Source organism: Cynoglossus semilaevis, chromosome 13, assembly GCF_000523025.1.
Source record: "Cynoglossus semilaevis isolate Cse_v1.0 chromosome 13, Cse_v1.0, whole genome shotgun sequence".
Taxonomy (NCBI): Eukaryota; Metazoa; Chordata; class Actinopteri; order Pleuronectiformes; family Cynoglossidae; genus Cynoglossus; species Cynoglossus semilaevis.
This window is the reverse complement of record NC_024319.1, coordinates 5110053-5124151: the sequence shown is the minus strand read 5'-3', so window position 1 is coordinate 5124151 and position 14099 is coordinate 5110053. Positions and strand designations below refer to the sequence as shown.

The 14099-nt window shown below is 41.8% G+C and overlaps 1 protein-coding gene across 1 annotated transcript in view; it reads right to left on the bottom strand.

Moving 5' to 3' along the window:
* Nucleotides 1-6714: 6714 nt before the first annotated feature.
* The window catches only part of tars2 (threonyl-tRNA synthetase 2, mitochondrial), a 9593-nt gene continuing 2208 nt past the window's right edge, over nt 6715-14099 (bottom strand). Inside the window, exons 4-18 of the mRNA XM_025061435.1 lie at nt 13892-14013; nt 13652-13760; nt 13020-13084; nt 12843-12921; nt 12199-12345; nt 12022-12120; nt 11044-11213; nt 10717-10879; nt 10071-10208; nt 9301-9378; nt 8488-8588; nt 7531-7632; nt 7360-7432; nt 7128-7242; nt 6715-6985 (exon numbers count right to left, since the gene is read on the bottom strand). Of these exons, the coding sequence (XP_024917203.1) occupies nt 6843-6985; nt 7128-7242; nt 7360-7432; nt 7531-7632; nt 8488-8588; nt 9301-9378; nt 10071-10208; nt 10717-10879; nt 11044-11213; nt 12022-12120; nt 12199-12345; nt 12843-12921; nt 13020-13084; nt 13652-13760; nt 13892-14013 (1704 nt within the window). The 3' untranslated portion in view covers nt 6715-6842. The remainder of the gene's footprint in view (nt 6986-7127; nt 7243-7359; nt 7433-7530; nt 7633-8487; nt 8589-9300; nt 9379-10070; nt 10209-10716; nt 10880-11043; nt 11214-12021; nt 12121-12198; nt 12346-12842; nt 12922-13019; nt 13085-13651; nt 13761-13891; nt 14014-14099) is intronic.

The window sequence follows — 14099 nt, the reverse complement described above, 5'->3', positions numbered from 1 at the left end:
ATCCTCCATCAACCGCATCTATGTCAAAGAATTGGCCTCGTGCAGCAGCAGCAGCAGCAGCAGCATCACCCCCGTCCCCCCCCGTCCCTCCTCCTCACCCCATAGGTCTGTATGAACTGACCAGTCCGTCTCCCCTGGCCTTGGGTTGAGTTACCCTCTGAAAGGAGGAATCTTCAAAACAGGCCGAGGTCAGAGCCGGGGGTCATCCTCGTCTCCTCTTACTCCTCAGAGCTTTGGCCGTTCCTGCAGCGGGAACTGAGAACCTGGAGGAGTTGATTCAACATGAAGTGGAGGGGAAAACAAGCTCGGTGGATCCTGCAGGGCCGCAGGTCCGGATGAACTACTGGTCAGAGTGTACGGTTTCTGCTGCAGCTCCAGACGCAGCTGCAGGGACGGGACCACGGTCCAGAACTGCCCACTGTTTAGTAACTGCGTCAACTTTGTTAATAATAAAAGTCAAAAATATTGCACAAGGAAAAAGTGGGATTTTAAGTGTTTTGCTTTTTTTTTTTTTCATCATGACTGACAATGATTAATGTTTTTCTTTGGAAATCTCAGCTGTAGCCAAGAATCCACTTTGCATTTGTGATGATTCAGAAACTGAAATGTCACAACTTTGACCTTTTTCTCAGAATTCTGAAATTAGAGTAGTTTTTTTTATCTCAGCGTTCTGGGAATACATTATTTATTTGTTTATTTATATTTCTATATTTTATTTTTCTGACTTCAACTCTGCTGGTAAAAGAGTCAACACTAAAAAAAAAACAAAAAAAACATCTCCTAGGCTTTGATGCTCCAGCAGACAGATTAGCACGGCTAATTCTCCTCACATCAACCTTGATCTGTTTCGTTCCGTAACGAGCCGTTCGTTAGACACTTTTGGACACTTTAAAGTCTTAGGCCCCAGATTTATGTTCTGACTCTTGATACCGCCTTAAATCTGCCAGGGTTCTGCACTCGCACTGGTCCGACGTATCGGAGAACCAACAAGAGCGGGCTTAAAGTCCCACGGGAGTGAGTTCACCTCCTCCTAATAAAACATAAAGAATTTACAGTGAGCCTCTGCACCCGGTCGACACTGTCACGTGCAAATATTTGTGAATTTACCCAGGGGCCGTTTTATTGTCCTCGTTTACTAAACTGTCCTGAGAGCTAACATGACCTCTGACCCTGTGCCGACCCCATAAACTCCTCCCCGCCGAGGGCGATTCAACAGGTTGGCTAGAACAATAAAACCCAATGCCCCGTCACTGATTGGAGCGCCCCCCTCTGGCCCCCTGGTCTGCTGCGTCTCGTCTTACAGTGTCCCACTCTGCACAGATACGTCGGCGCAGGTTTGAGTCCAAGCCCAGACTGTACCCTACTGTGTCGTCTTGTCAGTGCGGGTCTTTGTGAGCGCCGCTGCCCCCGGCTCAGCTTGGCACGGCCGGGCGGCTCAGTGAGAGAGCAGATGCATGCCTGAGCGTCCATTACATTTAAATTAGTCCACGGGCGAGCGCACGTCGGAATAAAGGAGGCTGTCGGCCGTTGGATCGGAGCGAAGACGAGCTGACGGGAAGCCAGGGCAAATAAGCAGCAACACGGTCAGGAAATGTTGCTGGAGACGAGGGACACAGCAGAGCTGCTGCACTGGGTGGAAGTGAGAGAGGGGAGACAGAGAGACAGAGACACAGATAGAGACAGAGTGGGTTGGCGAGGAGGACCGAGAGACGAGCCAGTCGGCCTGGCAGCGTGGGTGGGCTGAGGCTTTGGAGTCAAAGCAAGAATCCCTCTGATGATGTTAGCCCGCTGTCTTAGATTTAAATGAAAGAATCTCTGTTCGCCCGACTGTTCGTCTGACTGTAGCTCTGACTGTAGCTGACTGTTCGTCTGACTGTTCGTCTGACTGTTCGTCTGACTGTTCGTCTGACTGTAGCTCTGACTGTAGCCCAGCTTCACACCCTGCTGCTGCTGCTGCTTCTAGGTTCATCCTGTGTGTGTGTGTGTGTGTGTGTGTGCAGCCTGGATGAACATGCAGCTCTGGCTCATGTGGTGGCTCATGTGGATGATCCAGTGATATTTTTACCCTCAGTCTGTAACTTCACAGTTCTGATTACACAACACACACACAGCGAGAGAAAAAAAAAAAGAAAGAAATTCTCTCATCAGAATATTTGGAAATTGGACCGCGCAGTGGAAGAGTGGTTAGTGCTAATTGCCTTACTGGTTTGATGCCCGGTGGTAACTGATTGTCTGGTGCTGTGGATTTCACATGTTCTCTCCACGTGTGTGTGCATGTGTGTGTGTGTGTGTGTGTTTCTCCTGGTTCTCATGCTGGACGACTGACAAATGTCAACGTTGACAAATGAATAAAGAGTTTGTTTTAGTCGTGGTTTGTTTTTATATTTTATTATTAAATAAAATAAAATTCATGTCAGTGATGTTTAACACTGTTATTATTTGTACTGTTTACATCTAAAGATCTTAATGATAAACATCCAGACCCACATCACCATGATGTTCTTGCTGTAAGGCAATGGTTCTCAAAGTGAGGGGCGTGGAACCACAGCTGTGCTGTTAGTGACAGACTGATGGTTTTTTAGAACCAAGTCTCAGATTATCGGTTCTACCACGTCCTGATTTTAAAGTTTTCATTCCCTGCTCTCCATACTGCCCCCTGCTGGTAGGGAAGGGATTTGCAGTTTTAAGCGAAGGCACTCAAGTGCCTTTTTTATTTCAATTCTATTTATTCTCTTCATTCAACCTATTAATGCCACTGGGGTGAACCGGTGCCCACGTGGGCAGTGGGTTGGATTTATTGAGTGCTAGCATAACGGCCCACAGCACAGTGGAGGCTGGGATTCAAACCTCTAGGCCACACAGGTCAGTGATAAGGTTCTCGTTAAGCCACAAATGACACGAGAGCTGAGTCCTCACCAGAATAGCTGTGCGAGAACAAGTGTGTGTGTGTGTGTGTTTTGAAGAGGACAGCAGGGGGTCGGCCCACTGGGGTCCCGGTTCAGAGATTTAAACCATCCACACCTCCAGTGTAGGAACTCAGTGGCTCCCCCTTACTGTCAGTGAGTCCATTCAGTGTCTGTGATCACACACACATATCCAAACACAGGGGTTATTTATAACCAAGGGTGGGGGGGGAGGGGGTGAGAGGGTTGGGGGAGTTAGAGGAAAGGCAGCCTGTCCTTGCCGAGCCTATTTTGGGAGGTCCAGCTTTCAATCAGTCAAGATGACAGCGTTTTAGTGATACCAGGAGAACAATACAGAGTGGCCTGTTTATCTTCCTCTGACCAGCCCGGGAGTCTGTGAGCCTGGGTGAGTGTGGCTCAGCCTCACCCTCACCCTCACCCTCACCCTGGGTGGGAAGCATCCCTCCAGGAAAACCTGATTTCCAGGACAACAGCCATGTCAAAATGTGTCACTTTACAATAGGTTTCCATTGTTGTCCTGAACATCTGTCACTGATCTGAGGTCTGATTAGGAGTTCTCTGGAGGAATGTTTCTCAAGCGGTGGGTTGTGGCCCAGTCTAAGTTGATAAACACGGATGTTATAAATTAGAGATTGAAAAAAGAAAAATCACTTCTTATATCTCTAATACAGCAACACCTTATCACTGGAAGTCAAAAAGTTCTAAGACAAATGTTGTCATTGTTAAAAGTGTCTGATTTTAAATAACTAAGACTTCTCTAATATTTCATCTCTATATTTTGTCAAATGTTGAGCCTTGTAACAGTTAAATCAAATAAATTATTTAACTTCAGTGCAGCTAATTGTTGTTGAGAATACGAGAATATGTTTTTTTACCTTTAATTTAAATACCAAAACCACTGGGATTAAAAGGATTGACTTCACAATGAACACAAAGAGGGATTCATAATTTTAGATTTGTAAAGTTTAGGCCAAAAAAAACCCTATTTATTATGTCTTTTTGTTTGTAATTTAGGCCAAAAAAAACCCCCCTATTTATTATGTCTTTTTGTTTGTAGTTTTGAGATAATTTATTTTTCTTTTAAAGTGTTAAATGTGTGTTTTGAACACAGCATGTAACTCCTCCTGGTTCCTCCCTGATTTCACTCTCTATGTTGTTTGGATCTATACTGTATTATCTACAACTATTACATTTTGAATAACCCAACAGTCGATGTTTTTAGAGAAGTTTAAACTCTGTGCAACAGCAGCAGCAGCAGCAGCAGTGACATGAAGGATGAGACCCTGTGTGTGTGTCTGTGTGTAGCAGTGAGGAGGGAGAATGCAGCCTGATACTGTTATCTCTGAAGTGGAGATTGCAGCATGTTTACTGTAGCTAATGGTCTATGTCATCACTATGTCACTACTGTGCAATGTTGGCAGCAGCAGCAGCAGCAGCAGCAGCAGCAGCAGCAGCAGAGGTCGGAGCAGACGAACAGTCGAACTCGTGTAGAAGATCTGATCATTATCCTCGTCAGTGATTTATTTGCTGCTCCTCTGAGTTCACGCTGTGACACCAGAGAAAGTCAGTCAGGGAAAGAAAATTCCTGGAGACGCACGTAATACTCCGAGGAAGAGATTTGGGATAGTGATCCAGACACACATCCTGACCTGACCGAAAAACAACTGTTGGCCTTGACAGATGTTGAAACTGTCAGAGAGTGGCCGCAACATTAGGGACAGCTTCCTCCGTCTCACCAACATCAAGACTGAATAACTCCACCCTCCGTCCACTTATCACCACTCACTGATACACAGTCTGCTGAGTAGAGTTTTTGTTCCACCAAAGATCCTCCAGTTTTAAATAACCACTCTAAAAAACCCAGCATGTGTTAGTGGAGGCTTCAACTCCAGGTCACACCTGGTTTACATCAGACCAGCTTCACCGAGAGCAGAACAGTAAACAAGTCTACGATGGACGAGTTGATCGACACCACAACAACGTCACTGAAGTATGGAAAACAACTCCACAGGACACCGTCAAGATGCACATCAAATTTTCAGTTTCATATTTTTAAAATATTTTTCTTCCATGTAAATAATTACATCATATGGATTGATCACAAATTAAAAAAAACATTGCCTTTTTGTTCCAGCAATATACAATGTTTTTTTTACATATATATGAATGATGAATGTTGATTTACCCAGATTAATCAAATCACAATCAATCATGATATTTGTATTTTTTAAACATACTTTTCCAACTGATCAACACTGACTAATAAACAAATAACCAAACTTTTTTTTTTTTTTTTACAAAAATTCCACATCAAAAATTTGGCCACATCAGCCAAACATTTCGCGCCAGTTCATCTGCGGACCACATGTTGAAGATACTTCAGAATTTGATTTGTTTTAGGGTTGTTGTTTTGTTTTTTAAACATAATTTTGCCGGCTCTCTGTTGTCACTAATACCACAGTGCTTCACTTAAACCCACGTGACATCCCCGTGTAAACAATGAAACTGCCTCACCTTTTTTATTCATGCCACTCCAGACCACGTGGTTCTCCTCTCTCCACCTGTTTCCCTCCCTCGCTCCGTCACTGCTGTGATTGATGGCTTTTCCATCCTGTCGGCATCTCTCAATTAAAAAAAGGAACGAAAAAAAAAAGGAAAACTCCAATCCTTTTGACCTTTACATCCATTTGGCTGTTTCCACTAAACACACATGAACACCCCCGACCTGACGTGGCTGCGTGGGCCTTCTCCTATTTTAGTCAAACTCCCTTCCGTGTCCTTCCGTTCTTCCTGTCTGTTTAAAGCCAGCCAACGTTTCTGTTCTGACGCCATGACAGTCACTTGGTCGAAAGGAGAGTGTGCTAATTTTAATGGAATTTAACTCCGGACACTGCCTCTATACTGAGTAAAGTTTCTATTAAATCATCTAAAAAAACAAACAAACAAACAAAAAAACTCGTTAACCTCATTTACCGCGTTTCCAGACTACGTGTTGTGCCTTTTTCGGAAGTAGTTTAGCCGGACTTCCGGCTTGTATTCTGGTGCTTGACATCAAAATGTTATATCCTCTGCGGCCTAAAGAGGGCGCTGTCTACACTTATGACATATGGACGTTACTGTATCACTGAAAAATACACGACTAAACCATAAAGAGCTTCATAAAGAACAAAAATAAAACAGATAAAGACACAGTACCGGTAACTGGAACTGATGCTAATGCGGTAAAGAAACGGAAAAGTACCGGTAACTGGAACTGATGCTAATGATGAAGCTAAAAAGGAGATAGCGCTCCATGTTCCTCCAGAGTTGGGGGAATTATTTGGCGGTAACACCGAGGCTGTGCAACTTCAGCGATGAGGAATAGGATCGGGAACTTGTTAGCCTGTTACATTAATATAGTACATATTTAGCATGTTTGTTTAGACTACGTTAAAAGTTATTTATAGATGAACCGGAAATAAATGTTTTTTAAAAATATAAACATGACGTAAAAACCAGTGACACCTTTGGACATACGTCAGTAATGTTTTTCATTATGTGCTGTACTTTTATGTACTTCGCAACGAAATATTAGTCGAGTCTGTCGTTAAGATGAAGTTAAAATTTAACAATAAATATAAAAATATAATTTATATATGTGTGTTTATACATTTATATAAAATATCAATATTTAGGCTCTGTATGTGTCCTTAGCATTTAGCATAAACTCGACTTAAAAACCGTTTCCTGTTTCCTGTTAGAGCCACAACAACCCCACAAATGAACCAAGGAACAATGAATACAACTTTTATGTGGTTTTACAGTTTTATTACAAATGCAAATCTCATGACATGAACCGACATGATTGTTAAACAATTAAAACTAATATTTTTGCACATCAGTGACTCATTATTCCTGGGACGTTTTCTTTTTTCCCCCTCAGAACTCATCTGTGTTGCTCCTGGAGTCTCGTAGGCGTGTGAGAGAAGTCAGCACTTCTTCCGTCGTCCTCCTGCCCAGCTGTTTACCCCGTCTGCTCCTCACATTCACCGTTCCGCTCTCTACCTCCTGATCTCCCACCACTGCTCAGACAAAACACACACACACAGTCATGATTTGCTACGGCCGTGTCATAAGTGATGTGTTTGTGTTAACATCTTTCGTCAACGTTGGACGGTGGCCTCGTGACGGCAGAAATCGTGGCTTTTCATGATTCATCTTTACCAAATATGTAGTTGTACTGAGCCAGCTGAGCGGAGCGGATCTTCTTATTTAAGGTGGACCCCTGGTCATCGCTCACATCAGCCATGAAGCCAGCTTCACGGAACATCAAAACCACCTTAAACAGGACGAGGCGCTTCTTTAATATACTGACTCTTTGTGTTTCTCAGACATGAAGTGAAACGACATGCAGTACACTTGTTCTGTTGACTTTACTTTATGTTTACAGACTGACCTTTTTGGCATATGACTCACAGTTGCCCCCTACTGGAATAACCATGATCTGTGCTGGTGATAACCACAGGGGCCTAGAGGAAGAGAATAGGGAGAGATTTTTTTTTTTTTTACCGTAACAGCAGGAAATAAAAAAACATGTGACTTCCTGTGATAACAGAGATATTCACACCATTTTCCTCCAAAGTTCTCGGCCAGTATGGCCAACATTCTCTCCAGTGATCCCAGCACTGCTCTATGGATCATCACTGGCCTGTGCTTCTGTCCATCTCGCCTTCAACAGGAAGTAAGAAAGAACACATTGAACACATGAACACATTTACAGATTAATTTAACATTAAAGTAAATGTAAGTAACAGAAATACTGTATATGACTGATTATTTGATACAGGATACAAAATAGGGCTGTCCAATGAAATGATCATGTTTTGTGTAGATTAATCAAAGTTAATCATGATTAATCATTATCATAAATAAGCATGATGAACAGAAATAAATAAAAATTCCTAAATATAACAAAAATAAAAAACCAAAACTCACAATTTAGTTGAGATAGGTTTTTAAGCTTGGGCTGCTTTGGTGAAACTGAAACATTTGTGTGTGTATAAGAGAAAAAAAAGTAGGTAGATGGACAGTGAAATTATTGGATATACTTACCTTAAAATTATTCTGCATAAAAATGTTAATATTAATCTTCACAAATGCTTTAATGTGAATAATTTATATAACAGCCCTAATACAATGTTACTTTAATTACAATAACTAGTTTGTGTTAAATGTGGCCAATATAACTATACTGGTCTATATACTCACACAAACCAATAAAAACAAAAACAAAAAAAAACACTAAAACAGAACAAGATTTAAGAGCAGCTACGGAGCATGTGCTTGTCCAACTCAATGAATCCAATAGAAAAAGACCCTCCTTTTCCAAAACCAGATTAAGCCCTGGTGAATTCACTTGTACAGCTTGAGTATGAAGTGAATGGGATCAACAAACAGATGAACACATGCTGCTAGAGTTCATGTTTAAAACGCTGCAGATGTTGGAATGTTTGATATAAGAGAGAGAGACAGAGAAAAAGAAAGAGAGAGAGAGAGAGAGAAAACCAAATGTAGTTTGACTCACCCAACATACTGAAGGTCAAATCTGATTGGCAGCTGGAAGTCCAACTGGATCGTGGCACACTGGTGCTGCCTGTTGAGGGCATCTTTGATCTGAATGTCAATCTATGAAGAGAAACACGTGTGTGTGTTTTAGTTTGAAAATCAGGCCCTCCATCTTTGTTCCAGCCTCATTGGAATAAACTCTTCAATCCAGTCGTATCAGCCTCAGCCTCATGAACAGTTTATGCTGACGATTGATTTTTTTTTTGTTTGACTTAATGTCAAAAAAATGATTTCCACCTTCTTATTCCTAGAGTTTAAAAATCTTTTTTAAAACTCTTAGTTTAGCGATACTGAATGTCAAAAAAATGATTTTCACCTTCTTATTCCTAGAGTTTAAAACTCTTTTTTAAAACTCTTAGTTTAGCGATGGGGTGTGTTTTAACTGTGAATGTTTTACTTTATCATTTATTTATGATTTTTAAATTTCATCTTGTTTTATGGCCGTGCCCTCCCTTTAGAGAGAGGATAAACTTCCATCTGGCCTTCGTCCAGACCACGGCTGTGAATCAAAATTTGTTCTTAAATCTTCCTGCCTGGTAAAATAAAAAAACAAAAGAAAAACATCACTAATATTAAAAAGAAACAAGCCATGACACACATAAACTTCCCACATCAGAACTTTAGGGTTTGGGTGGGAACTGTTGATGATCACAGAGCAGAGGAAAACACAGTGACAACAAACACTGTGTAGACTGTTGAGTATTGAACAAAATGACTGATGTCAGTGTCTTTGTTAAAGGTCAAAGATCATTGACCTGGCAGCAACTCTGACCTTTGGTCCGTAGAAGGCGCCGTCCCCTGGGTTTAACTCCCAGTGTTCACCAAACTGCTGCAGACTCCTCTGTAGCTGCTGCTCACACACACACACACACACACAAATACACACACACACGAGCCAAAGGATAAAATGTGAGCTTTGGAAGGATTGTGTGTGAGATAAGTGAGCTGTAACTATAAATTCAACAAAACTCCATTGAATCATCTTCAGTCTTTTTAAAAGACTTCAGAGCATTAATAGATATAAATCTACCCGGCAACAAACCACAGATGTGCAAAAACAAAGTCCTCATCAAACTGATAGCATTTTATTTTATTTTTTTTACAAAGGATTTTTTTTAGCTAATTACAACAGTACAAGGCTGTCAATCAAATAAAAATATTAATAATGATTAATTACACAGTTGTCAATAATTAGCACAGTGTTAACTCCAAATTAATCACACATCATTTGGAAACGTTTTAAACACTTTTCCAAACATGGGCGTTGACAAATATGTTCACTTTAAACAAACATATAAACATATAATAAATAAATTGAAAACTGTAGAATCTTGGAGAATTAAATTAGAATTTCCCAGAAATCCTTTGTTAAAAAAACTTTGCACCGTGAGTCACAAGGTCAAAGTGTGTAGTAAATGGACACTTCTTTTATAACAGAGGCTCCTCCCATTGACATCTTTATTGATCCGTGTGTCACATGACGCCTACTGTTACTCCTAACATTCACAGCTATAAGAGAGTGTGTGAGTTTGGTTTGTTCACCTGCTCAGCACGATCCCACTGTTCAGGATCTCCTAAACACGGTGTGGGCCGAGTGGAGAGGAGGCAGTGGAAGGAGAACCCAAAGACTCGGTACACGCTCCTCACAAATTCTAAACAGGAGACGATCTCCTCCTCCAGCTGCAGAGCAGAGAGGTAAAAAAAGAAAAAAAAAAGTTTTCATACAAACCTGTGATTTAATAAGACAAACAGTGAGGTGGGACACGGGGGTTGAGGAGTGTGAATGATTTAAACCTGCTGTAATTACAGTAATTACATGAATTGACTTTAAAGCCCTAAATGAACAATTGAGTTCAGACTGTGTCATGTGAACGTTGGGGTAAAATAACAGGAGCCAAATAATCAGCATCATGGGAGCGTTCACGGCCGCGGTGAACAGCAGCCGTCTCAACAGATGCACGTATGGAGGCGTCATGTTTAAACAGCACAAAGAGCTTTATTCATAAAGCCAGGCCCCCTGGAATGTCTTGAGGTATTTGTGCAGAGCATCTAATCACCGCACTGTGGCTCCACGTGTCCTGTTTGCACTTTCTGACCCAATTAACGGGCTTCACGGTGCGTCCTGGTGTCTACGCAGGCTGTTTTTATGTGTTTGTTTGGGTATGTTTATGTGTGTGTGTGTGTGTACCTGCTCGGGCATGCAGAAGATGTGAGCGTCATCCTGGCAAAACCGGCGAACCCGGGTCAGTCCGCCCAGCGCTCCTGACAGCTCGTTACGGTGGAGGGCCCCGAAGTCGGCCCATCGCAGAGGAAGTTCCCGCCAGGAACGAACGCGCTGCTCAAACATAAGACTGAACACAAGAAGAAGAGAAAAGTCTTTTGAATAAACCTAACCTAATCTTGGTCGAGTCAGACCAGTTTCATCAGTAGAACTGTTTTGATTAGCTGACAAAAACAAGACAAATAATATTTAATGTTTATAAAATCAATACTCCGCCTGCGTCCTGGCGCTCACCAGTGTGCTGGGCAGTTCATGGGTTTGAGGGCGTAGGTTTGGGAACCCTCTGATGTCACGGTGAACATGTTCTCGCTGTAGTGCTCCCAGTGTCCGGAGCGCTCCCATAATTCGGTGCTGTACAACGTTGGGGTCACGACCTCGGTGAAACCTCGCCTTTGGTATTCGCTCTGCGAGATGTCAGGAAGGACAATTAGCCAATATGAGCGCAGCGGTGCGGGTCAGACGGTCACCAGAGTCCAATAATGACAGGAAGACAAGTGCAATATCCTGAGCACTTAGACAAACATGTACATCCTCAGGAGACGACACAGGTTCATGTATGTGCTCTGTATGTGTGTGTGTATGTTACATAGGAAGGGTAGAAGTTGGAAGGTCAACGTTGTCAACTTTCATTAAGTGGTTGTTACATTAATGAAAAGCTAGGAGCACAGCTGTGTTAGAGCAGTTCTAACGTCCACCCAACGCTGGTGAAGTCGATGCAGGAGCAGAGACACGGACGTCTGTTAACAAGTTAGTAAGTTGGTTGGCTAGTAATGGTTGGTTAGTAATGCTAATCAATGATAAAAAGATTTTTTTTTACGTACTTTTAAGTGCTTATTTAGTCCATAGAGAAAAACAATAGTATTTACAGTACGTGTGAATGAGTGTGAATGGTCTGTATGTCCATGTGATGGATTAGAAACTGTTCGGAGTGTATCAGGTAACTGCGCCCTCACCTGATAACAGGGAGGAACTGCAATTTCAGGAAATTAAAAATATGTAAACCAAATAATTTGAGCAAAAACATCATTTCAAAAATATATAAATTTGGTGAATAGGGAATTTATATTATGTGTGTGTGTGTTTAAGGGGAATATATCTGTAATGGATGAAGACGTGTGTTTGAGGGGAATATATCTGTAATGGATGAAGAGTGACAACATTTCTTTTTAATCAACTGAACCGAGCCCCTTATGTTTAGAACAGTATTTTCACCTTAATGAAGTCCTTGAGTTTGTTGTAAATGTGGGCTCCTTTAGGAAGGAAGAAGCAACTGCCAGGACTGACGTCATTGAAGAAGAACAGGTCTTGGTCCTGCAAACAAAACCCAGCATTTAACACTACGAACCACTCATCTAATTTCAGATTTATTTTCCAAGGTTTTGTTTTTACCGTGCCTATGCGCCTGTGGTCTCTCCTCCTGGCCTCCTCCTGCTGCGTCTCCCACTCCTGTCTGTCCTTCTCACCTGGAAAGGCGACACCCGACAGACGCATCAAACACGCTGAATCTGCCTGATTGGCCAGAGTCACGGGAGAGTGCTGCAGAGGGGAAGAGGAAGTAATGGGTGAACAGAGAGCTGGAGTGATGTGAACGCAGCAGATCTGATGGATGACAGTGTGTTTTCGAGGGCCTGAACAGGAAGCTGGCCCCTGACAAACACAACATCCTGGTGCTTATATTTCCACACTGACTGCCATGAATTTACAGTCTCTCCACTTATGACCCATTATGGAAACTCCACTGTCTCTCTCTGGATTAATAAAGACAAGAAAAATTCCATTTACCCACTGTGTGTCCCCCTGGCCAGACATTTGCCAAAGGTTCCACATAAAACAGTTTTTTAGAGATTTGGCAGCGTTTGAGCAGCATGGCAGATTATTGTGAGGATAATGTTCCACTGAGCATTAGACCAGTGATGGAAAACAGGAGGGGAGCTTGGCAACATCAGTTCAACAACAACTAACATCAAGAAAAGAAGAGACACACAAAAAAAACACACACATACACACATTTAAGGATATAAAAAAATACAGACCTGGAGAATTTTGAAGACCTTGAGTAGACCTGTGTGTGGCAGCAGAGGGCCAGTACACACACCTACGCTGTGTCCACACCTGGGTCACAAAGAACAGGATGGAAACATTTGACACGTACTGTATGGAAACATCACAAACACTGTGTTGTTCTGTGTTAATACTGCTAACACTAATACCTGTAGACTGTAACAGTGGGGCCATTCATCTGCTCTTTAACAAACTGTAGCCTCATTTGGTTACACTGGAATGAGAGTGACATGAAAAAACACAGAAAATGAATTAAAATTCAACATAGTTGTGTTTTTTGTTCATTTTAGAAATAACTGAATGTTCAATTGTTAGAAGAAAATTACTCAACCCATATATACATATACACACACACTGGACTATGAGTTGCACCTGCGTATAGGTCACAACAGTGCCCTCTAGTGGCTGTTAATGTGAAAATAACAAACAAGTACATTTTTAGTGATACATGAGTGGCAGATACTGCTACACAAACCTAGAGTGCCCTCTAGTGGCTGTCAGTGTAAAAATAACACACATGTTAAATTATATATTTTAATATATCAGTCGCACCCGAGTCTCAAACCCAGCCAAAGGATGGAAAAAATTGCAACTTATATTCCGCAAAAAACAGTATACTTATGTGTGTATGTAAATATAGACATATGTGCAGATATGTCAAAAAATATTAGTATTAAGAAATACAATGTGTATATGTTCAGACACAGGGAAAGTACAAGTCACCGTGACAACGGGTCATAATTCTGGGAATGCAGGGATTTAAGTGGTAAGAACTCCTGACCTGGAAAAGCTCCTGCAGCTCTGCAAGATTCAGCTCCAGAACAGACAGAGGAAGTTTGAGAGCAGCCGCCTCTTCACATTTCTCTTCCACGTCCTTCAGGGACCAGTCACTGCAAATAAAGATACAAAAATAACTTTAATGGAAAAACTATGATTAGGATAAAGACAAAGGATTCATTTGTATGTTTTAAAATCACAATATTGACAAGACCAGACTTGATCTTGTTCATTATTATTTAACCTGTTGTTTTGCTGATGGTCACAGTAGAATCCCAGCTGTGAAGCTCCTTCTCTGAACACACTGGCACCAAAGAAACTTTCCATCACTCCACCCAGAACACATGATGCCGTCCTCCAGGCTGCCTGGAAGAGAGAGAAGAGTGTTAGGACGCTGGATTCACTGAAGATCAGGAAACAAAACAAAACAAAAAGAATCACCAGATTTTACC